General features: G+C 37.4%; 1 protein-coding gene across 1 annotated transcript; it reads left to right on the forward strand.

Moving 5' to 3' along the window:
* Window positions 1-8,870: 8,870 nt before the first annotated feature.
* On the forward strand, window positions 8,871-25,823 carry slco2b1 (solute carrier organic anion transporter family, member 2B1). The gene is made up of 15 exons (XM_030792670.1): window positions 8,871-8,957; window positions 9,906-10,006; window positions 11,331-11,468; window positions 15,224-15,383; window positions 15,856-16,068; window positions 16,169-16,267; window positions 16,947-17,077; window positions 18,860-18,962; window positions 19,303-19,467; window positions 20,570-20,750; window positions 20,953-21,100; window positions 23,800-23,969; window positions 24,614-24,678; window positions 24,911-25,031; window positions 25,363-25,823. Exons 2-15 carry the CDS (start codon window positions 9,914-9,916, stop codon window positions 25,529-25,531), a joined length of 1,956 nt encoding a protein of 651 aa, XP_030648530.1. The 5' UTR covers window positions 8,871-8,957; window positions 9,906-9,913; the 3' UTR covers window positions 25,532-25,823.
* Window positions 25,824-25,995: the final 172 nt, after the last annotated feature.

Genomic DNA, 25,995 nt, shown 5'->3' on the forward strand with positions numbered 1-25,995 from the left:
AGACACTGCAAATAAAAGAAAAACACGTTTCCTGATTGCTTTACAACATTTCCCACTTCATTTATCCAGTTTCTCAACTTTTTCCATACAATAAGTCTTTTTCTACAAAAGTTTGTTTGTACTTGTTAAAAAGACGTTTCTCGCTGAGATAAGCATTTCAGTGCAACGGTTTACTCCAACTGCATTTCTTACAGGCCAAATGAGTTTTCTGTGACACAAACGTTGCAGATGACACCAAAATTGTTTCTCCAGCTCAAATACATGTTTTGTAAACATGTACTTTCATGTTTCAGTGTTTTTTCCTAAAGTGAAAGTTTTACAGTTCAATCATGTTTTGCGTAATGAAGACACTGCAAATAAAAGAAAAACACGTTTCCTGATTGCTTTACAACATTTCCCACTTCATTTATCCAGTTTCTCAACTTTTTCCATACAATAAGTCTTTTTCTACAAAAGTTTGTTTGTACTTGTTAAAAAGACGTTTCTCGCTGAGATAAGCATTTCAGTGCAACGGTTTACTCCAGCTGCATTTCTTACAGGCCAAATGAGTTTTCTGTGACACAAACATTGCAGATGTCACCAAAATTATTTCTCCAGCTCAAATACATTTTTTGTAAACATGTACTTTCATGTTTCAGTGTTTTATAATAAAGTGAAAGTTTGACGAACAAAACATGTTTTTCATAACAAACACACTGCAGACAACACTGAAACACATTTCCTGATTGCTTTACAACATTTCCAACTTAGTACATACAGTTTCTCAACTTTCCCCATACAATAAGACTTTTTCTACAAAAGTTTGTTTGTACTTGTTAAAAAGACGTTTCTTGCTGAGATAAGCATTTCAGTGCAACGGTTTACTCCAAATGCATTTCTTACAGGCCAAATGAGTTTTCTGTAATACAAAAGTTGCGGATGACACAAAAATTGTTTCTCCAGCTCAAATACATTTTTTGTAAACATATACTTTCATGTTTCAGTGTTTTTTCCTAAAGTGAAAGTTTTACGAACAAAACATGTTTTTCATAACAAACACGCAGCAGACAACACTGAAACACGTTTCCTGATTGCTTTACAACATTTCCAACTTAGTACATGCAGTTTCTCAACCTTCCCCATACAATAAGTCTTTTTCTACAAAAGTTTGTTTGTACTTGTTAAAAAGACGTTTCTTGCTGAGATAAGCATTTCAGTGCAACGGTTTACTCCAACTGCATTTCTTACAGGCCAAATGAGTTTTCTGTGACACAGACGTGACAGATGACACCAAAATTGTTTCTCCGGCTCAAATACATGTTTTGTAAACACATACTTTCATGTTTCAGTGTTTTTTCCTAAAGTGAAAGTTTTACAGTTCAAACATGTTTTGCGTAACGAAGACACTGCAAATAAAAGAAAAACACGTTTCCTGATTGCTTTACAACATTTCCAACTTAGTACATACAGTTTCTCAGCTTTCCCCATACAATAAGACTTTTTCTACAAAAGTTTGTTTGTACTTGTTAAAAAGACGTTTCTCGCTGAGATAAGCATTTCAGTGCAACGGTTTACTCCAACTGCATTTCTTACAGGCCAAATGAGTTTTCTGTGACACAAACGTTGCAGATGCCACAAAAATTGTTTCTGCAGCTCAAATACATGTTTTGTAAACATGTACTTTCATGTTTCAGTGTTTTTTCCTAAAGTGAAAGTTTTACAGTTCAAACATGTTTTGCGTAATGAAGACACTGCAAATAAAAGAAAAACACGTTTCCTGATTGCTTTACAACATTTCCCACTTCATTTATCCAGTTTCTCAACTTTTTCCATACAACAAGTCTTTTTCTACAAAAGTTTGTTTGTACTTGTTAAAAAGACGTTTCTCGCTGAGATAAGCATTTCAGTGCAACGGTTTACTCCAACTGCATTTCTTACAGGCCAAATGAGTTTTCTGTAACTCAAACATTGCAGATGTCACCAAAAGTATTTCTCCAGCTCAAATACATGTTTTGTAAACATGTACTTTCATGTTTCAGTGTTTTTTCCTAAAGTGAAAGTTTTACGAACAAAACATGTTTTTCATAACAAACACACTGCAGACAAGACTGAAACACATTTCCTGATTGCTTGACAACATTTCCAACTTAGTACATACAGTTTCTCAGCTTTCCCCATACAATAAGACTTTTTCTACAAAAGTTTGTTTGTACTTGTTAAAAAGACGTTTCTCGCTGAGATAAGCATTTCAGTGCAACGGTTTACTCCAACTGCATTTCTTACAGGCCAAATGAGTTTTCTGTAACACAAACGTTGCAGATGACACCAAAATTGTTTCTCCAGCTCAAATACATGTTTTGTAAACATGTACTTTCATGTTTCAGTGTTTTTTCCTAAAGTGAAAGTTTTACGAACAAAACATGTTTTTCATAACAAACACGCAGCAGACAACACTGAAACACGTTTCCTGATTGCTTGACAACATTTCCAACTTAGTACATGCAGTTTCTCAACCTTCCCCATACAATAAGTCTTTTTCTACAAAAGTTTGTTTGTACTTGTTAAAAAGACGTTTCTTGCTGAGATAAGCATTTCAGTGCAACGGTTTACTCCAACTGCATTTCTTACAGGCCAAATGAGTTTTCTGTGACACAAACGTGACAGATGACACCAAAATTGTTTCTCCGGCTCAAATACATGTTTTGTAAACATGTACTTTCATGTTTCAGTGTTTTTTCCTAAAGTGAAAGTTTTACAGTTCAAACATGTTTTGCGTAACGAAGACACTGCAAATAAAAGAAAAACACGTTTCCTGATTGCTTTACAACATTTCCAACTTAGTACATACAGTTTCTCAGCTTTTCCCATACAATAAGACTTTTTCTACAAAAGTTTGTTTGTACTTGTCAAAAAGACGTTTCTCGCTGAGATAAGCATGTCAGTGCAACGGTTTACTCCAACTGCATTTCTTACAGGCCAAATGAGTTTTCTGTAACACAAACGTTGCAGATGTCACCAAAATTGTTTCTCCAGCTCAAATACATTTTTTGTAAACATGTACTTTCATGTTTCAGTGTTTTTTCCTAAAGTGAAAGTTTTACAGTTCAAACATGTTTTGCGTAACGAAGACACTGCAAATAAAAGAAAAACACGTTTCCTGATTGCTTTACAACATTTCCAACTTCGTCCATCCAGTTTCTCAACTTTTCCCATACAATAAGTCTTTTTCTACAAAAGTTTGTTTGTACTTGTTAAAAAGACGTTTCTCGCTGAGATAAGCATGTCAGTGCAACGGTTTACTCCAGCTGCATTTCTTACAGGCTAAATGAGTTTTCTGTGACACAAACATTGCAGATGTCACCAAAATTATTTCTCCAGCTCAAATACATTTTTTGTAAACATGTACTTTCATGTTTCAGTGTTTTATAATAAAGTGAAAGTTTGACAAACAAAACATGTTTTTCATAACAAACACACTGCAGACAAGACTGAAACACGTTTCCTGATTGCGTTACAACATTTCCAACTTAGTACATACAGTTTCTCAACTTTCCACATACAATAAGACTTTTTCTACAAAAGTTTGTTTGTACTTGTTAAAAAGACGTTTCTTGCGGAGATAAGCATTTCAGTGCAACGGTTTACTCCAAATGCATTTCTTACAGGCCAAATGAGTTTTCTGTAACACAAAAGTTGCAGATGACACAAAAATTGTTTCTCCAGCTCAAATACATGTTTTGTAAACATATACTTTCATGTTTCAGTGTTTTTTCCTAAAGTGAACGTTTTGCAGTTCAAACATGTTTTGCGTAACGAAGACACTGCAAATAACAGACAAACACGTTTCCTGATTGCTTTACAACATTTCCCACTTACTCCATTCAGTTTCTCAACTTTTCCCATACAATAAGTCTTTTTCTACAAAAGTTTGTTTGTACTTGTTAAAAAGACGTTTCTCGCTGAGATAAGCATTTCAGTGCAACGGTTTACTCCAACTGCATTTCTTACAGGCCAAATGAGTTTTCTGTAACTCAAACATTGCAGATGTCACCAAAAGTATTTCTCCAGCTCAAATACATGTTTTGTAAACATGTACTTTCATGTTTCAGTGTTTTTTCCTAAAGTGAAAGTTTTACAGTTCAAACATGTTTTGCGTAATGAAGACACTGCAAATAAAAGAAAAACACGTTTCCTGATTGCTTTACAACATTTCCAACTTAGTACATACAGTTTCTCAGCTTTCCCCATACAATAAGACTTTTTCTACCAAAGTTTGTTTGTACTTGTTAAAAAGACGTTTCTCGCTGAGATAAGCATTTCAGTGCAACGGTTTACTCCAACTGCATTTCTTACAGGCCAAATGAGTTTTCTGTAACACAAACGTGACAGATGACACAAAAAATGTTTCTCCAGCTCAAATACATGTTTTGTAAACATGTACTTTCATGTTTCAGTGTTTTTTCCTAAAGTGAAAGTTTTATGAACAAAACATGTTTTTCATAACAAACACGCAGCAGACAACACTGAAACACATTTCCTGATTGCTTGACAACATTTCCAACTTGGTACATACAGTTTCTCAGCTTTCCCCATACAATAAGACTTTTTCTACAAAGGTTTGTTTGTACTTGTTAAAAATACATTTCTCGCTGAGATAAGTATTTCAGTTCAACGGTTTACTCCAAATGCTTTTCTTACAGGCCATGTGAGTTTTCTGTAACACAAACATTGCAGATGTCATGAAAATTGTTTCCCCAGCTCAAATACATGTTTTGTAAACATGTACTTTCAAATTTCGGGGTTTTTTCCTAAAGTGAAAGTTTTACGAACAAAACATGTTTTTCATAACAAACACACAGCAAACAACAGTGAAACACGTTTCCTGATTGCTGTACAACATTTCCCACTTAGTCCATGCACTTTCTCAACTTTTCCCTTACAATAACACTATTTCTACAAAAGTTTGTTTGTACTTGTCAAAAAGACGTGTCTCGCTGAGATAAGCATTTCGGTGCAACGGTTTACTCCAAATGCTTTTCTTACAGGCCAAATGAGTTTTCTGTAACACAAACATTGCAGATGTTATGAAAATTGTTTCCCCAGCTCAAATACATGTTTTGTAAACATGTACTTTCATGTTTCAGTGTTTTATAATAAAGTGAAAGTTTTACGAACAAAACATGTTTTTCATAACAAACACACAGCAAACAACAGTGAAACACGTTTCCTGATTGCTGTACAACATTTCCCACTTAGTCCATGCACTTTCTCAACTTTTCCCTTACAATAACACTATTTCTACAAAAGTTTGTTTGTACTTGTCAAAAAGACGTTTCTCGCTGAGATAAGCATTTCGGTGCAACGGTTTACTCCAAATGCTTTTCTTACAGGCCAAATGAGTTTTCTGTAACACAAACATTGCAGATGTTATGAAAATTGTTTCCCCAGCTCAAATACATGTTTTGTAAACATGTACTTTCATGTTTCAGTATTTTATAATAAAGTGAAAGTTTTACGAACAAAACATGTTTTTCATAACAAACACACTGCAGACAAGACTGAAACACATTTCCTGATTGCTTTACAACATTTCCAACTTAGTACATACAGTTTCTCAACTTTCCCCATACAATAAGTCTTTTTCTACAAAAGTTTTTTTGTACTTGTTAAAAAGACGTTTCTCGCTGAGATAAGCATTTCAGTGCAACGGTTTTACTCCAACTGCATTTCTTACAGGCCAAATGAGTTTTCTGTGACACAAACGTGACAGATGACACAAAAAATGTTTCTCCAGCTCAAATACATGTTTTGTAAACACGTACTTTCATGTTTCAGTGTTTTTTCCTAAAGTGAAAGTTTTACGAACAAAACATGTTTTTCATAACAAACACGCAGCAGACAAGACTGAAACACGTTTCCTGATTGCTTGACAACATTTCCAACTTAGTACATGCAGTTTCTCAACTTTCCCCATACAATAAGTCTTTTTCTACAAAAGTTTGTTTGTACTTGTTAAACAGCCGTTTCTCGCTGAGATAAGTATTTCAGTTCAACAGTTTACTCCAAATGCATTTCTCACAGGCCAGTTCAATCGATCAGGAAACGTGTTTTTCTGTTATTTGCAGTGTCTTCGTTACGCAAAACATGTTTGCATCTGGTCACCCTATACCTTTGACCCCAAGTAAAGGACAGTTGCATAACCATCAAATATGTAATTAATGAGCCTTTCATTTAGACTTTTTTTTATTATGTTTTCAGTGTGTTTTTGTATGCTCCATTTGAAGAGTCCATCTTAATTTAGTTGCACGACAGTGAAATGACATTAAAGGCTATACAGGCCTACCACTGCTGTATTATACGCCAGGGGCGGCTTTTTCCTTTTGGCAATCGGGCGACGCACCCTTAAAGGGGGACAGAGAGGGCATTTTTCTATTACACGCGACCACAGTGTTACGCTAGCTGTGACATGCTTTCATCATACATAACCGGGTGTAGGTATCACTGGGGCAGCCAGCAAACTTGTCATTTTCAAAGTCAACGTGGCTAATGCTAGCTCAATTTAGAGCAATTCAATCGTGTCATTATGAGAAATACCGTTTAGCTGTTTATCTTGTTGTTTATGTGTGTAGAGCACGTTATCAGTGTTGCTAATTCACTGATGTCTGAAAGCATTTCACATGCCTAGTAAAAAACGAACTCTTTTAATTGTAGTCTTGTGTTAAATTGGTGATTAAGTCAGGGATAACTGTTGATGAGCTGTCCCTACATGAAAAGGCAAACTTAGGCAAACTTAGCATAGAGTTGCAATGTGGAGAACTGGCATTTCGCATGCATAGTACCAACGAGCTCAGAATGGCCTATAAGAGGAGCAGACATCATATTTTGTTACCTCAGTAAATTGTGGTGTTGTGTGAATTTGGTGATTGTCAGGGATGAAGGTTGACGAACTGTCCAGATACAGAAATACTGGACGTGGTGCAGGGAAATCCTGCTTCAAGTTGTGGAGTTTGCTCAGCCAGTGCCTTTCACTATGCATTTATGCCTGTGTCTGTACAAAGGAAATGTTACAGTTAATCTAAAATAAGCTCATCTGTTTGTGGTAATACTTTTGGCAGATTGCTTGGTTCACGTAAAAATGATTCTGTTGAGAATAACAGACTGTGTAAAATTTTGTCAAGCCTTTGAGTTGGCCTTGCGTGGACATAGAGTGAGAGCTTGAAAAGAATTAAAACTTTTCTCAGAAACACCATGACCCAGGAGAGGCTGAATGCATTGGTCATGCTGTCAATGGAGAAGAAACTGGTAACTGAGATGACTGACTTTAACCATTGAGAAATTTGCAGACCAGAAAGAAAGGAGAGCAAAACTTATGTTTAAGCAGTACTACTTTGCAGTGTTGAGGCAACATTACACTGTTGTGTTGTTTTTACATTTGCCCTTTTTTTGGCTGAGCTATAGGTGTCATTTTACACCTATTTTTGAATATTTTTCAAATATTGTTGCTTTGTAGTGGTGCTATTGTAATGTTTCACACAGTAAATATAGAGCTCCATACAGTTTGCATAAAGTGGACAAACCATGTGATATTCTGTGATGTGATGTGATGTGATGTGATGTGATGTGATGGCAGATTCAGTATTTAATTTCAATTGATTTACTTTTACTAACTTATTTTGAAGGGATTGACTTCACACTCTACTTTTTCTCATATTACATTGAATCTTTGCACAATACAGACTTTTTCTTTACACATATTGTAGAAACATTCTGTTCACTCTAGACATAATTTGTTTAACTCACACCATCACACCTCATAATGATGTGTGCTCTTTTGTTGACCTCAAATGAAAGACCTGTGATTCTCAAAGAAAATCATGCTGACCTTTATAGCTGTGGTTGCCCACAGAATTGTGTTTCTTTCTTCTTTCTTCTCTTTATCAGTTATGCCTTGATATAGTTTACAGTTATGTAGATATAATGGCACCCCTATTTTCAGTCTTCTATCTTTCAGATGTTAATAGTTAATGAGAAACTGATCCTGTTATATGATTTGCATATGACTACAACTGTTGAGAATTTCTATGTACATAAAGCACTTTTCTAACATGCTGTCAACGCGGACCTTTCTCCTTTACTGTCTCTTCTGATGGCAAAAGCCTTGGATGGTAGAGAAATTAATGTACTTTACAACATTCTATCAAAATTCCTTCAAGATTCTTTGCAGTTGATTACACTGAAGAGAACTATTCAAATCAATTTGCTTTGAAATGAGCACTTAGGAGATAATAGAAACATGGCTGTTTCAGATAAAGGCCAGCAGGGTGCACCCCAGGCTCTCAGTTTCAGAACACTAGGAACATCCATAGAGCCATCTGGGATCACGAATTAGACTTATTTTTCTGTTACTGTCATAGTAAGCACAAGTGGGAGTACTAGGGGAATTGAGAGGAAATGTGTTGTTCTAGATCTACTCCATGGACAGCCAATCTCAGCAACCCTGTCTTAATTATGCTTTGTAATGAAAATTATTCAAATGTATAAACTAAACAATTGATTTTTATTTTTGTATTTGTATCACACATCACAAACTAAAGTCAGGAACTTTTAGGAGAAATTTGTTCTTTTTTAGATTAAGAAATACATTGCAAAACATTGAATTTTCAAATCAAATATGTGTATAATAACTGATGACTGTAAACCTAATATAAACAAACTTGGAAAAAATCATAACCATGCTTAAATAACTGCACATAAGACCATTGATTAAGAAACCCCAGTACTACTGTAGTCCAGAAACACGTATAGCAAGATCCTTTCCTGCTGTTCCAGGGAAGGTTTGGTTGCGCAATGTCCCAATGCTAACAATAAAAAAGGTCCACCCACTGGGAGGAAAAAATCCTGCTGCTCTACTAAGTTGTTCAGACCTCTAAAAGTGAAAGCAGGATATGCCACATTTAGTACTCTACACTCACTGTGAAGTAAGTACGATTCGCTGAGCTTTATTGAACTCCATTACTGTGTAAATAACTTGAAGAAAATGGAGAGCAAGAAGAACTATTTTTATGTTGTTTCATATATGATTACAGTGACCTAGAAGTCATACATTTCAGCCAAGCTAATCATTCATGTCAGTGTTAAAATTTAACTGCTGTTTTGACTATTGATATTGTACTGATCGATATAACTAGAGTTACTTCTCTTCATGTGAAACAAAAAACTGATTGAAAACATATGATGAAGTGTGCTACACAAACATGCCTTCCACTCACATGTACACTGAGCTGTGGTTTGTGCATCCTAATGAAAAGATTTGTAATCTCAGTTACATGAATATGTGAGTGATTGGCCCTGATTATATATGATTTAGGAATCAGAGACAGAATTTGAATGTGAATCTTCGCCAAAAGTAAGTAAATGTGTATGTATGAGTAAGAAACGTCTTTGTGGTAAAGGATCATTCTGTGAATCTACGCTCCTTGAGATTATTGTACTTTCCTGGTATTATTACTGAAACTTCCTTCAGGAAAACATTCTTCAAAATTCATTGTCAAGGCAGAGTCAAAGTCCACATTATATGTGATAATTAAACCACAATAACATAACCAAGAACAACTCTATGCTATAATTTTGTAGCATATCTTGTCATATTTTCACTTAATATTCTTCAAGTTAGAAACGCTGTTCATCCATTATGTGTTGTTTTCAACAGAAGAATGCAGGGATTAATATCAGGTCATAACTGTCAATCCAAAGTTTCCCTATGAAATCCATTATGTTCTTGATTATATCCTTGCAATCTCTGCTTTCATATGTTCTAGTCAATCAAAAGATTAGCCTTTCCTTTAAATGACAGATAAAGAAGACTGAAGAGATTATCTGCTGAAAAAAGAGAACAGACAGCATACAAAGTGCTTTTTACTTTCCAGTTGTTCATATGAGTCAAGGAGACAACATGACAGCTACAAGTCAACGGAGCGACTCATTAAGATCAGCTATCAGACCCAGAAGCCTCTTCAACAGCATCAAGGTAAGATTTGTCATCTGAAGTTACTTTAAATAAAAGCAGTAACAGGACATTTCCCTGCAGTGCACAAAAAGGAAATAAAGGTCACTCGGGAAAAGAATATTGCAGAGCAGGTAACGGGTACATACAACTTACTGTATCAAGTGTAATTCAACTTGTATTTGCTGGTAGCCCATATTATTCATATCACCTTAAGACCAACTTTTCACATAATGTCTAATGTCTTGTGGTATCAGTGATTAGCTTTTCTTTTTGTGACTTCCAACCTACTTCTTAGATCTTAGTCTCAGAGACTATGGAATGTTTTTTTTTTTTTTCTTTTTCCCCCCAAATCTTCCAGCTTGTTTTCAAATAATTCAGAGGACAAGATCCTAACAAAACTGACAGTTTGCAGGTGGGTTTATTTCGCACCACCAAAGGATTTTTGGGGGGGGGGGGGGGGGGGGGGGTGTATACAAAATATTATGAGTAATAAGGAACAATTAGGAATTATCAGCAATGTTAACATGGAAAACCAAAACAAATGCAAATGAACTCTGTTAGGTGAGTCTTCTCAGTGCATTAGAGGCCATATTTTTTCATCTTCAGTAAACTGTATAGCTGTAAACTTTCTAATTTTATAAAGTTTAAGTGTTGTTTAAGAGGTACAGGTTTCTACTACGATTGTGTTTCAGGTTTTAAAGAAGTCTAATCACAGTTACATGGTTTGTGGCTATCTGATTGGTGTAGCATGGTTTACCTCTGTCTGATTAGCGTAGCATCTTCTACTTTTGTCTGATTAATGTTGCATCATTTACCTCTGATTACTGTAGCATGGTTTACCTCTGTTAGGGTTAGGGTAGCATGGTGTAGCAACATTTAGTTCTGTCTGATTAGTGTAAAGAAGGAATTCTATGGCCCACTTCAGAATCACTGCTTTAAACAAACAGTAACTAACAACTTTGCTTAAACTTCAATGTTTGTTTCTATATGTAGCCTTTTGATCTATCCTTAAAAGTTTGATAGTGTAGTAAAGTAACTGCCAGCCAGTTGCAACTGTTCTATGTTATGTTAGAGGCTATCAGTAAGACTAGTGCATAACAAAATAAAATAAATAATAAAAGTGAACAGCATGATGCGTTGCACACGCCATTCTGTCATTTCAGTTAGGGTTATTATGGTTACTAGGGTTAGTAGGGCTATCAGGATTTTTATTGGTGGCATTTGTACAGGTCCCTACAGAGAGGGTTTCCAGCCTCTCCTCCAAGAAGAGAACCTCTGCCTCTTAAATGGTACCCCACTGTAGTATTTTAATAATTCATCAAAGTCTGATCTGTATGTGTTTCAGTTCTTTGTGCTCTGTCATGGGATGCTGCAGCTTGCCCAGCTGTTGGTATCTGGCTCTTTGAAAAGCTCCATATCCACAATTGAGAAAAGATATGGCCTCTCCAGTCAGAAATCTGGTCTTCTGGCCTCTTTCAACGAGGTGAGTGAGCTCATCCTAAAATAACTAAAGTGATATTATTATACATATTAAGAGAATGTTCCACTGACTTGTTAACATGAGGAGATAGCCATTGGAGTCATTGTCACCATTTCGACTGCGCTGATGTGGCCTATGTGGAGTACAACTGTGACATCATTTTAACAAATACTGATTGGCCAGCGTGTGGCATGGTGGCGCAGTGGGTAGCGCTGTCGCCTCACAGCAAGAAGGCTTCGGGTTCGGTTCCCGGCCGGGTGGCCAGGGTCCTTTCTGTGTGGAGTTTGCATGTCCTCCCCGTGTCTGTGCAGGTTTCCTCCCACAGTCCAAAGACATGCAGGTTAGGTGAATTGGAGACACTTAGGTATGAATGTGTGTGTGAGTGTGTTTGTCTGTGTGTCTGCCCTCGATGGACTGGCAACCTGTCCAGGGTGTTTCCCCGCCTTTCGCCCTATAAGCGCTGGGATAGGCTCCAGCACCCCCCGTGACCCTAATCAGGATAAGTGGCTTAGATAATGAGTGAGTGATTGGACATCCCATTCAAGCCACCACGAGACACATTTTCATGCAGCTCTAACATGTCTGCAGCAGGATGATGAATCTGTGAGCTTAAAAACACAAAACCAGAAAAACAAACCAGTGGACATTGACGGTAGTGTCTTATTTTATTGGTTTTGGGAGTTCAATAAAACTGTAATTGAGCCATTTTGGAGGACAGGCTGGTAAAGAGGTTAAATCACTTGCATTTGTGATCTAAAATAGCTTGCAGTATTGCTCATTTAGATCTTTCTCCACATTAAATGGACAGATAAAATATTCCACCTGCTGTCTTGTTACAATAGATGTTTTGGTAGACAACGTCATGGAGATGAGAATCGTGATTAAGATGGAAGCACTCCTAGAGCCACCTGAAATTGCTGTGGTGAAATCAACAATTAAAGATAATCTTCAGTCCTCCATGCTTGCCAGTTAAAATTTCTTAACAAAACTACACATCTGCGGGAAGAAACATGTAGGAGTTAGAGCAAGAGAAATAGCCTCCACAGGTTCATACAAGACTACTCTGACTGTGGTAAAGAGAGCCAATGACTGGAGCCCACAGATGCCTCTCCTTTATCATAACTTAATCTTATTAATTTAAGTGCATAAATTAATTTCAGTTATTCTATTGACCATAACATAAAAATCACATCTACAGGACACAATCTATGTTTTTGGAATGGCTGTAAACTTGGATTTGTGACAAGGGGTGCAGTCCAATTTGGCCAACTTGGCAATCATTTGAGAAAATGTTGTGATGTCTGGAATTCCCACAGGATCATTTCTGAGGCCATTTCATATCTAATTTTAGGCAGTTCCTCTTTGTTAGTTAAGAAATGCACCCATGGTTTGATTTTTAATTGTACTGATTATTGTAATACACTTTCATTGGGCTGACAAAGACAGCAGTGAGACAGTAAGACAGTAAACCTGCTGGAGAAAATGCCAGAATTTATATTAAAGAGAGACAGCTGGCAACTGCTCTGGACAGGGGATATTTTTTATTTTGTTCTATTATTTCAGTTGTAACGATCATCTTACCACTAAATAGTCAGTAAGATATCTCCCAAGGTTGCAACTGTACAGCACAATAAAAAAACTGTCCAAGCCAAATGTTTTTGTGACCTAAAAAAAGGAAACTCTAAAACAAAACCAAACTGAAAATAATGGTGTTTTTCCCCACTGTGTTTTCAGCCTGCTTATTCTATTTTCCACCTGATTCAGTTCAGCAGAAACTACCAGTATCATTGCACGTTTACATCAGTCAGAACAGTGGCCAGACAGACACTCTTTTACTTTCTGCTGACTCACTTGTGTTCACCATAATGAATTGTAAAGGGAATTTTGTGTACAACACAGTAAATGAGAGAGATGTCTTGCAAATTGCTTTATTTGTTCTATAAAAAAAGTTTTATTGTTTATTTACATCAGTGTACATGGTGCTTTTAGCTTTTAAGTTCAGCTGAGATTATTCTATGCATATCAGCCACTGAAATATATAAGTCCACCTAGCAGTATAAATAGAAGATTTCAGTGTGGCTCTACTTATGTTACATCTTAATAACCTCATGTTAATACAACATACAGTATAGCTCCATTTCATTCTATTAGTCTTGTGATTGGCCATTGGGTGTAGCCATCCATTTTCAAGTGGGTTGGCGAGGCATGTGTGTAGACTGTTAGTAGCTGGTTAGTAGCCATTGTACAGGTAATCAGTGAGTTAGTCATGGTCACCATAACCTGAGCATCACACTGTGTTAACTACATCTACTAAACCTCTACAGTACAATCACTTTAAAACTAACAAAACTTCCTTGAAAACTGACACTAATCTGAATTCCAGAAGAAAACGGGAAATCAGATGGAATCCTTTGTAAAAACTCCATTCATAACCTTAATATTTCTGTTTTAGAAGTTCACTCTTCTCTCTGTTGTGTCACACTTGTGTGACATCCTCTCCATTCCCCCCTCATGATTCTCCAGACATATCTCTCTATTCCCAAACCCTCTGAATATATTTGATAATTATCAAATTATAACTTGCATTTGCTGATTTTTCGCGTGACCTCATAATTTCAGATCAATTGGAATTATCAGTGGACTTTAGGAAGAAAAAAAAGCACAATACTCAATTAGTTTGTGCTTAGCATTTCATCTGATCAGTTCAGACTTACTCACATGCATCACTGGTTACTGTCAAGAACACGTAAGGAGGCTGGACACATGGGCTATGCAAAATTCTTTGAAGGACGTAATCCAGAATCATACATTGTAAGCATGTACACACAGGCAAATCCAAGGATTAAAAACTAAAAAACAGATTTAAATCGATACACAAACAAAATATCAGGCAACCAGCAACAGACATGCTCAGAACAGCAGGACTGGAGACTTGCCAAGAGCAATGAGAGAAATGGACTATATGTAGACAGGTTAGTAATGAAGTAATGAACAAAGAACAGGTGTCTAAGATCACTGGTAAACAAGAAGAGGAAGAAACCTGTGATTGGTGCACAGGTCTCCACAGAAGAGGAAAGCGAGGACAGAGGGGAGTTATGTAGTATGGCTGGAGTGTCTGGGTGGTTTTATATTCCACCTTTTTGGTTCTGTACCCCACTCTCTTGGTTTTATAATCCACTCTTTTGGGGGATTTCCAGTTGGACTCTGCCACATTCCAAGCCAAACATGACCCTCTGCAGGTGCCTTGGTTTTGGCAGTCCTTCACTAGCTTCCTATGCTCACCCATTTCCTTCCCTTTTCCCTCTGAATTCATCTGTATGAATGTAAAACAGTGTTATTTGCCTGATTCTTGACAGAATTACACTGTGTCACATTCAATATTATGCCATTAATTGGTGAATGCCCAGTGCTGTTGCAGATGTTTCACAAGTTACAGCCTTAAGACTTTTTTTAAGTGTTTAAATGAAAAATGTAATATTTCCTGAATACTGTTCAGAATAATTACAGAGAAATATCCGATTTCTTTTGGAAGTCTATGCGCTTTTCTGTTTGAAAAGGCCTCCTGTCTCATCAAGTCATCAAGTGGTGTTTTATCTCTCTATTTTTGTTAACTCTTTAATTGTGAATTTCTGTAAAGGTACATCATTGTTATGCAGCTGTTTGGCTAAGATTAGCACTGAGATAATCTTAACTGAACAAGTGACCAGTCACACTCTGTACTATCAGCTGCTTTATGTGTGTTGTGTCTCCTCATATAGGTGGGGAATACAGTTCTTATTGTGTTTGTGAGTTTCTTTGGGAGTCGCGTACACAGGCCTCGATACATTGGGATTGGTGCACTGATCGCCAGCTTGGCCTCCTTCCTCATAGCACTGCCACACTTTCTCTGTGGACAGTATGAGTATGACACTATAAGCAGTGAGTTATATTTTCACTTTATCATATGTAGTCATTCTGGTACTGCCATAGTCAACTGAGGTCAAATTGCAAGTTATTTATTTGTCTGGTTGAAGACATTGTACCGTGTATTAGTGCACACCAATATATTTGTGTTTACCTATTATTAGTCATGATAGCTGGATAATGACAGTTAACCAGTAATGTAATTATGTTTTCTTGGTTAAGATTAAATACAAATGTTGTGACCTTTTCCACCACAGAACACTTTTTATTTTATACTCATGTTTTTTATACTCATTTTTTACTGCTATTATTGAAGGATAGGATATTCACTTAGGAATGGGAAATGTGTCATGTTGCAAGGCAATGTGAATGATAAATGACACTGGTGATACAACAAAGAATATTTGGTGTGTTACCAAAATAAATAAATAGTTTGAAATTTCTGAGATCACTCCATGGCAATTTACTACGGGATCTTACTCCACAGACACTATGGACAACAGCTCTGGTCTCTGCAAGTTAAATGCTGAATCAGCCAATGTGACATGCAGCACAACTGACAGTCAGACTCACCAACCAGCATTTCCTATTCTGCTCATGGGGCAGTTACTCTTAGGCATTGGTGGTGTACCCATACAACCCTTTGGAATTTCCTACATAGATGACTATGCAAGCAAGAAGAATTCTCCAATGTACCTTGGTTGGTAAACTGATAGTAATTTTGCATGTCCATAGCAATGCTGTTAAATCCTTAATAACATTTGCATGAATTCCATTTCAATATGAACCTGCTGTTATAGGCATACTCTTCACTGTGACTGTAATTGGGCCAGCACTGGGCTTCATGTTGGGGTCTTTCCTGCTGCGTTTCTATGTTGACATTGATAAGATTTTGTCTGGTAAGTGTTTTTAGTTTCATACTACATTTCCAGTCATATAAATCTTCATTACACACCCAGATAGACCCACTTCTCCTAATATCTTAGTTCAAGAGTTAGGAAAGCATAACCTGAGCTTGCATAAATATAAGACATCAATTCCTCACCTATTACAACCAGAAATACATAAGACCAGGAGCACCAGGGTTACGAATTGGGGTCCTTTTGAAAGTCACAAGCAGAGGAAAAAGTCACAAGTGATGTTTGTTTTGGGCTGTATATGTGTGTCCCACCCATATTTCATTCCCAGGACAGACTGTCATCTGTACTTATCTTATCAAGTGATTTGGAGCAGTTTAGTTGTGTGTGTGTGTATATATATATATATATATATATATATAATTACATTTATGCTCATAGTCTAATTTAATGTATTGGATTAGGGTTAAGGTTAGGGTTAGTTAATAACAGTTAATAACTGTCATTACATCAGTCAGAATAATTACCACTGTTACTTTTACTCATCACCATGCAGCCTTCGCAATATGTGTAATAACATAAGGATTTAGAAAAGGTCACAGTTTGAATCTTCAGTAATGCTTTCTGTCAGCAGTTTTATTTTATTCCAGTGAAAATAGCAGAGGAAATTAAACCCTGCACATCCAAAGTGATGGTCTTATAACCCTATGTGTTTTGTCAGATGGGGATATTCTGATGAATGAGGACCCTAGATGGGTTGGTGCGTGGTGGATGGGCTTCCTCGTGGCTGGAACTCTCCTCTTTCTCACTTCCCTGCCTTACTTTTTTTTCCCAAGGGAAATGCCAAAAGAAGTAAGGGATACACTAACACAGCTAACTACAAGAGTCTCATTTATATGTTGAAAACTTGAAATGTATTGTTTGTTTGGGTCGCAATGGAGAATTATGCCTGTTCTGTTTGGTACAACTGATTTAGTCTGTAATGTGATTTCATAGAGTCTGATCGTGAGTTAATGTTGCAAGTGAAAGCATTTGAATTTGCACTGTTATACAAGTCACTGTGAGAGTGAAAACAAAGTCCCTCACAAGCCACAACTTGCCAGCTGTTGCTCAACAAAATAACTGTGTGTGTGTGTGTGTGTGTGTGTGTGTGTCATAGTGCATATGTGTAAGTGTATATGTAAGCACTAGGGTAGAAGGGTAGAGGAGAGGAATAGCATGATGACATGAATGGGCTTGAATTGTTTTCCCAGGAAGAGTAAGCAAAAAGTCCCCAGATAAGAAAAGCTGAAAGAAACTCCAAGAACATTCTCCCAGAGGTGCCTCTGTGAAACACTGATTCCAGGCAATAGGCTTTTTCATACAACCAGCTATTTTCTATTCTACACTCATTATTAATTTTGGAGGACCTGTAGACTATTCCCATTCACATTATAGAACGTTTTCATTCTCTGGCAGAAAGCGAAGCAGTGATGGGACCTGGGTACTTGAGGTGGACTGTCCATTTCTTACATATTTATAAAAGTTATCTTAAGATGTAGTGTTCATTTGTGAGATTAAATTATGATAGATTTCTTTGGGTCTCTGACTACTCTCAAAGTTGTGTGCATCATCAGGTGAAGAAATACCATACAAGTCATTTCAAGGACACATCACACTATAAATTAAACTATAAACTAAAAGATTTAACTTTGTGAAGTTGTTTATAAAGCCTGCTTATGATTGCGTAATCACTGTATGTAGACTCTCAACAAACTATGGGGGCTACATAATATTTATCATCTGGAAGGGTTAGACTTAGTGGCCAAAATAGGTCTACCCATTCAAAAATGAAGATATGTCTTCATATGTTCTGCTACCTGTTAAGCTGTTAAATGAAGCTTAGATAAATGTAAATCCTCATAATGTAGGCCAGACCAATACTGTAACAATACCAGGTATGTTTTTTCTGTTAAGAGATCCTTTAAACCTTTTGAAAAGTATTTTTTGTTGTTTTTTTTCTCAGTTTTAGCCAAGGTTGCATTTGTCTCATTCTTCTCAATTGCTACATGTGACATAAATTGAACAAAAAATAACATATGTGATTGTTGACAGAGATTAAAGAAATGTAGTCCAGTCAGTAAGGCTACTTGTCAGGTGCACGTCAAGAAGTCATTTCATTATCAGATGTCAATTCTTGACTTGCCACAAACTATCAACCAAGAATGAAATACTCAGAGTAAAGTTACGTCTACTGTATAGTAGGTAATATACCAAAGCATGATGTAGGACTTTAAAAACAAAATGTTCTCTTTTGTAGCTTATTGTGAGTAAAGTAGCCTGGTATATGGTAATGTAAGGCAGTGCTGTGTGGGACTCCTCTCTTTACTAAACTGTTCAGAGCCTTTGATGCAGACATTTTGTACTTCATTTTGGAGCACAGGCATGATCCCCTAATTGTCATTTCAAGAAACACTTGTGAATAATAAGTGTAAAAATACATAAATAAATAAATGTCCAGCTTTCTTAAATCATTACTAATTGGAAATGAGACTCAGATTTCAAGACCATGTGTTTCTGATATCTAAGGGTATAAATTTTGAAAGCAGTCTCTTGAGTGAGTTTCTTCAGTGATTCAAAGTTATGTTCCATCAGGATTCCATGCAGATGTGTGAAGACTCCAAATCAGAGAAGCTGGTCGCAGAGAAAAAACAGAAAGACACTGTACAAATCCCTTCGCTTGGCCAGTTTCTGAAAAGTGAGTTACTGTTTATTTATTTACTTAATCAGTGACATTTATGTTATAAATATACATTAAGAAAGAGTTCTGACCAGAACCACATAGAGCTCTTTGGCTTGTCTCCACTGAAGACCTCTTTATCATTTTAGCCCGAACCTTTGTAAAGGTTATACCAAGAACCTTTTCAGAAGGTTCCTCCAAGAACCCTTTATAAAGGTTATACCTAGAAATTGATACAAGGTTTTCCACTAAGAACAAACATACATTTTTAAGGTTGCACCTAAAATCCACCTACGTGGCTTCTGGCAAGATTTTATGTTGTAAGAGTTGTAGACACCTCAGATTCCTCCACTTACAGGTTTCCCTCACATTGCCCTGAGAACCCTACGCAACCCAGTGTATCTGCTCGTCGTGTTGGCACAGGTGAACCTCGCAGCCATGGTCGCTGGACTGGCCACATTCATGGCAAAGTTCATTGAAAAACAGTTTACGAAAACAGCTTCTTTCTCCAGCCTAATGATCGGTAATGTCTTAACGTTCATTCATGTTTAAGACCTGATAATCTTGTTTTTTCAGGGTAATTAAGACAGACTGATGTGTTGTCTGCTTTGCATTAATGCTTTGTATGAGCCTACATTTTTGGATGAACTCCAGCAGGCACAGAATACTCCAGAATACTATGCCTGCTGGAGTTCATTGCCTTGCAAGTTCTGGCATGTTCAGCATGTCAAAAGTAAAACAAAAAAGAGGACAAACAACATTCTTGCTCTGCATCTCTTTCAGCTGGAGACACAGATTTAGCATAGTGTTCACTTTAGTAGTTGTCTAGCTTTTATCTATAACAAACATTTTGAACGCATAGTGAAAAGACTGAATATTAAATGTATATTGAATAATAATATTGAATGTACACTCAGTTTATTATTCATCATCCCATTTGCTCCTACAGTGAAATGTTAGTCCAATGACCAGGGCCTGCCATTTAAGGTAGCCAGCATTGAAGTATCTAGTTTCTGTTTGATTTTGTGTAAGGACAGAACCGCTGACCTGATGTCTCTGAGTCTGATGTGGTCATCAGGATGAGGAGTGCTGGTTTAAGAATCTCATAAATGACTGGACCAAACATGCAGATCAGTCCTAGGTGTATTTCAACCAAAAACACAGTCCTGTGGGTAAAAAAAGCTCTTTGATTAAAGAGGTCAAAGGGGAAGGCAGGCATTCTGCAGACTAACACATAAGCCACATACAAGCAAGTAATGGTACTCCTAACTGACGACCACTCAGCATTGTCAGTGCTTTGACTGCACACTGCACATTATCTGGCCTTTATTAGTTGCCAATAAAAGGCTTAATTATTCTCAGTTCAGTATCCTCAGTATACTAATAGTTTAATGGTCTTTGCCAGTCACATTTTATACATCAAATGAAAGTTGTGATATCATCGTTAAGGTTTTTTTCATTTCCACAAACCTGCAGTTAACTATTGAAAGTTTTCATTAGTGTTTCACTTACCTGCCATTTACTTTGCTTCCCAGTTGTGTCAGTACAGATTCAGACATATACACTGGGTGTCTAAAAGCACTTCAGTAATGATTAATGTCTCACTGATCTGTCTGTTTGTCTAGGGGCTGTCAGTTTGCCGTCAGCTATGCTGGGCATCATGGCTGGTGGGCTGATCATGCGCAGAGTCCGGCTGTCTGTGAAGGCTTTGGCCATCATGTGCTCCATCGCCGTGTTTGTGAGCATCATTTTTGCCTTGCCACTACTCTTCCTTGGTTGTCCAACACAGCGGATCTCCAGTCTCCAGTAGGTGCTCCTCAATCCTCAGCTTCATCCCCAGTTAAACTGATGAAACAGTTGACAGTACTGGTGATGATCCTGGGTTTCCATACATGTTGCATTTATGGGCCTGCACTTAACTGTGGGCTCACACTCAACCTCTTAATATGTTTGTTCATGCACCCCCAACCATATGTAATAATGTGTGTTTGACCTGCTGTTTCCACAGTGAAGATCCCATCCAGGAATGTATTTCAGCATGTTATTGCTCAGATGAAGTCTTCAACCCTGTGTGTGGCTCAAACGGAGTGGAGTTCATCTCACCATGTCATGCAGGTTGCCAGAAAATGCTGAATGACAGTGCTGGCAAAGTTTTGGTAAATGACTTCAAACCTCTCTCGAAGTTCAATAATGTATTTATATACTACAGTCACAGAGTATAAGATAAGCACAGTGCAAAATATGATGTCAAATCCCACAGATGAACAAATTATAAACAACAGTACAGCAAACAACTATACAGTGCCTTGTAGACACAGGAGCAATCATTTCACTTCGGCAAATCAATACATGCCATCATCCAGAGGTGAAGGAGTAGCTGAGACCACCATATCATTAAGAGGGACTGAAAACTAGAGAAGGATATCGTATGATATCCTCATCATATGATATCATTAGGATATCTATCATATGTGCATACCAGGGTTTCCATTAGCTGGTAATTACCGGTTTTTGCCTGATACAATTTTAAAAACATGCCGGTCAAAATGTCCGGTAATAATGCTCACACAGTTAAGATGCTGCTGCAGTCTTCTGAGGAGGACAGAGAGATGCAGTTTATGCACACTGCAAAGACACATTGGGCACATTTGATTTCAAGTCGGCAGCAGGAGACTTTGCTGCAATGAAAAAAAGGAGAAAACAAAATGTTACCTGGTAACATATAGGCTCCATCCGATGCCATGTAGGCCTGGCCTTTTTTTTTAAACAGGCTACAGATGTTAGAGGTTACAGATGTTTCATAATAGCCTACATTTTAGCGGCTAATATTTTAGACAGAAAACACAGGCAGGAAGACTTTGCGTAATCGTTACTGTCCATTTTTCTCTATCATTACTGTTTATTTAAATAGTCAAACTGATTTGAGGTGATTGTCATTCTTCCGTCAACCTAGGTGTACATTATATTTGCGTTTGTAACATAGACTGTTATTGAAATGTGACCAGTAAATTTCAAATTTGTCCGGTAAAATAAATTCAGACACCGGCCACCGGGCCGGCGAGAACAAATCCTAGTAGAAACCCTGGTGCATACACAAAAATTTGTCCATAAAACGTGCTTCAGAAAAATAAGGCTTTTGGACTAAAGATGGGGATGTGCTCCATCAAATGTACTTTTGTATCATAAGCACAACATTAATGTTTCTAGGCTAGATTAAAAGGCTGTATGTATTAATTTAAGTCAGTCCATATTTTTATTATGATTAAGTTACTTTTATGAGAAAATGCTGTAATTTTTTTTAAATGTTCAAGCGACAAACATTACTTATGTCAATTTTTTTGAGAGAGAGAATGTAAGTGTAGTCTCTCCAGTGACATCCCCTGCCCCTCACCCCAACCCCCACACCCTGATGACATGTGCGTGCATTCATATGCCTTGCCATGGCTGCCATACTGCATCTTTGTGCAAGTTCCTCTTCCACCCCCAGATAAAACCCTTCCTGCTTCGTGTTCACCAACACATGACCTTTTGCTGAAATTGCATGGACAGCATCAGCAATTTCCTGAGCTGGCCTCAGGATCACACCACCCCTCTTAAAACACAACATCACACCACACCTCTTAAAACACAACATCACACCACATGTCTTAAAACACAATATCACACCACCCCTCTTAAAACACAATATCACACCACCCCTCTTAAAACACAACATCACACCACACCTCTTAAAACACATCACACCACCCCTCTTAAAACACAACATCACACCACACCTCTTAAAACACAACATCACACCACACCTCTTAAAACACAACATCACACCACACCTCTTAAAACACAACATCACACCACACCTCTTAAAACACAACATCACACCACATGTCTTAAAACACAATATCACACCACACCTCTTAAAACACAACATCACACCACACGTCTTAAAACACAATATCACACCACACCACTTAAAACACATCACACCACCCCTCTTAAAACACAACATCACACCACATGTCTTAAAACACAATATCACACCACACCACTTAAAACACATCACACCACACCTCTTAAAACACAATATCACACCACCCCTCTTAAAACACAACATCACACCACACGTCTTAAAACACAACATCACACCACACGTCTTAAAACACAACATCACACCACACGTCTTAAAACACAACATCACACCACACGTCTTAAAACACAATATCACACCACCCCTCTTAAAACACAATATCACACCACCCCTCTTAAAACACAGCGACATGTTTGTCTGTGGAGTGGTCATGGATGGTTGAGGAAACTTGAAAATGCTTTCCACGATAAGATAGATGTATAATGTGCACAGTTTGGTTAGTATAGATTTAGGTAAAGGCCAGTGCCACGGTTATAGCTGAACATGACTCCAGCAGAAGACGCAAGGCACAGGCAGGTAGATGAATTCCCACAGAGTCTTTGAACATAACTGGCAGTTACAAACAGCTCTTGTAAAAATAAGTGCATTGAGACTGCATAAAAACTAACAGATACAGTCATATGAAAGTAATGAGTAGTTAGAGGACACACAGGACATTGTCCCCTTTCTGGATCATAACACTGATCTCATCTGAATGAATATGTGAATATGTATATTTCATCCATTGCTTTGTTTCTTTGTGAAGCACTCTTAATACCTTGTCATGTAAAGGAGCTGTACAAATACAGTTTTCAGTTTCCTTGATGAATGACATTTCCTTTGTGACTACTGTTGTGAACTGAAGAAGAGCCTAATAAATTATATGAGGTAAAGTATTGAATTTTGAATTATCTGTTGGCAGCTGTTTAAAACTGTGCTGATTACTTACAGGGGTACGAGAACTGTGCCTGTGTGGGAGCAGGTGATGCTCTGGGCTCTGCCAGTCCAGGAACATGCGGAAGTGGCTGCGCACATCTCATCTTCCCATTCATGGTGCTCTCCTCTCTCACCTGTTTTGTGGCTTCCTTTGCTCACACCCCTTCGTTTATGATGATTTTAAGGTAAAGATCATTTTTCCGTTAACTGAATGTTGTATGTTGTTTGTGAGCTGATCATTTGGTGAAATAAATAAGGGCAATTTGGATTATACTAATATGATTAGTCACATTACACTACAGGGTCTGATAGATTTTGCTTTTTCATTGCTCCATGGCTAATTCTAAATGCAGGCAGGCTGTAGCATGCCCCAATTCATACCTTGCATTTCTGTTTTGCCTCCAGGCAGACCATGACTACATACACGGCTCACTTATCTAACATCTTCCAGAATTTAGCGTATTGTTTAAAAAAATGTCTAATGCTAAGGTTTGCTCCATTTTTAAGCATTGATGTGGTTTGTTTTTGTTTCAGCCCATTGTCATATTAGGATCTGTGATGACTTTTGTATAATGATTACCTACTGAAATGTGTTGATGCTCATGATGACAGCTGTGTTGAGCTATTAGGCAATTAGAGGGCACACAGGTTGAGATAAGATCACACTGTATTGCAACCATGTAACTTCTCATGTGTGATTTTGAGTGGCACTGCATGCTTCAAAATTGCATCACAAAGATGCGTTTTAATAGCAATTGATCAGTCACAAGGAAAACTTGCTTGCTGGTTGATGACTTAATCTTACACTGCTCTCTCCCCTCTGATTCAGAACAGTGGTCCCAGAAGATAAGTCATTTGCCTTGGGAATTCAGTTTATGCTCTTCAGAGTACTAGGTCAGTGCAAAGTGCTTCACCAAACAGAGTACATTTATGCTTTACCCTGGTAAAGAGCTGCCATTTTCATGTTACATGACAGCAGTTATATGACCAAATTCTTTATGAAGCTCCTTAAACATCTGAACCTTTGAAAAGTGGTAAAAAGAGCTAACATTAATAACCATAGTTCATACTGACAAACATGCCAACTACCTGAATTCAGCAGTTGAATATGCTGGTTCATTTGCAGCATTCCTGCCAGCCCCTGTCCTGTATGGAAGTGCTATTGACTCCACCTGTATTCTATGGGGAAAGAAATGTGGAAAGAACACATCGTGCCATTACTACGATTTAAAACTTTTCAGAGAGCGGTAAGAACTCTTTTCCATCCTCGTGTGGTTATGAAGTGCTACAGAGAAGTTCTGAGTCATGTGGGAGTTTTGTGTAACATATAGCATAGCGTAGTGTTGCATAAATCCAACAAACACCACTAATGAGTGATGTCTGAATGACTGTAAAAGTTCTTTGGTTTTGAAATCCATCCTATGTCTGTGACCTATGAATGAGGTGAATCAAGGGAGTTGTTGATTAGGTGTCTGGTGTCAGTAATGATAAGCACAGACATGTCCTAATGCATACACACACACACACACACACACATATATATATATATATATATTTTCTTTACTTTCTTATTTTTAGATTTTTGGGCCTTCAGACGTTTTTTGTATTCGGGGGGCTGGCCTGTTTCTTCCTCTCCTTCTTAGTGCTGAGAAAACATTCGGCAAATGAGGAACAGCAAACCGTGGCCATGACTGACATGGCCAAACAGGAGAAAGGTGTGGAGCTGAAGACTCCAAACAGTTGCTGAACAAGTCAAGTCAAATGGACATAAAGATATACTGTGGACATAAAGATATACTGTGGACATAAAGATATACTGTGAATGAAACGTGAACAAAAATATGAGCGAGTGGAGGCAGATGACCTTGTAGGTGAAGGGAAGGATGAGAGGGTGAAAAAAGAGGAGTATAGGACAGGGAGGGAACTGAGAGATGTTAATTCAGTAAGATCTAGCTAATAATAATACAACTTTTATTTGGAATAGCACTATTAATAAAAACACAGTGTGTTTCACATTACTGAGAACAGTGAGAGTGTGTATAAGCAATATAAAATGATGATACAGAAATGAAAATAAAGTAACAATAATGATAATGAAAGTAAACACAAAACATGAAATTAAACATGAATTTAAATACAGTGACCCCATGGTCATATAGTATACAACAGCTTATCTGAAAAACAATGTGAAAAGGCAGTCAGTTATAACTG

Source organism: Chanos chanos, chromosome 15 (assembly GCF_902362185.1).
Source record: "Chanos chanos chromosome 15, fChaCha1.1, whole genome shotgun sequence".
Classification (NCBI taxonomy): Eukaryota; Metazoa; Chordata; class Actinopteri; order Gonorynchiformes; family Chanidae; genus Chanos; species Chanos chanos.

Bases quoted from the DNA above. Each gene is read 5' to 3' on its own strand.
- slco2b1 (XM_030792670.1), top strand. From the start codon at position 9,914: ATGAGTCAAGGAGACAACATGACAGCTACAAGTCAACGGAGCGACTCA. The intron at 18,963-19,302 runs GTGAGTTACTGT...CTCCACTTACAG, and splicing joins GCTTGGCCAGTTTCTGAAAA to GTTTCCCTCACATTGCCCTG. The intron at 23,970-24,613 runs GTAAAGATCATT...CCTCTGATTCAG, and splicing joins TCGTTTATGATGATTTTAAG to AACAGTGGTCCCAGAAGATA.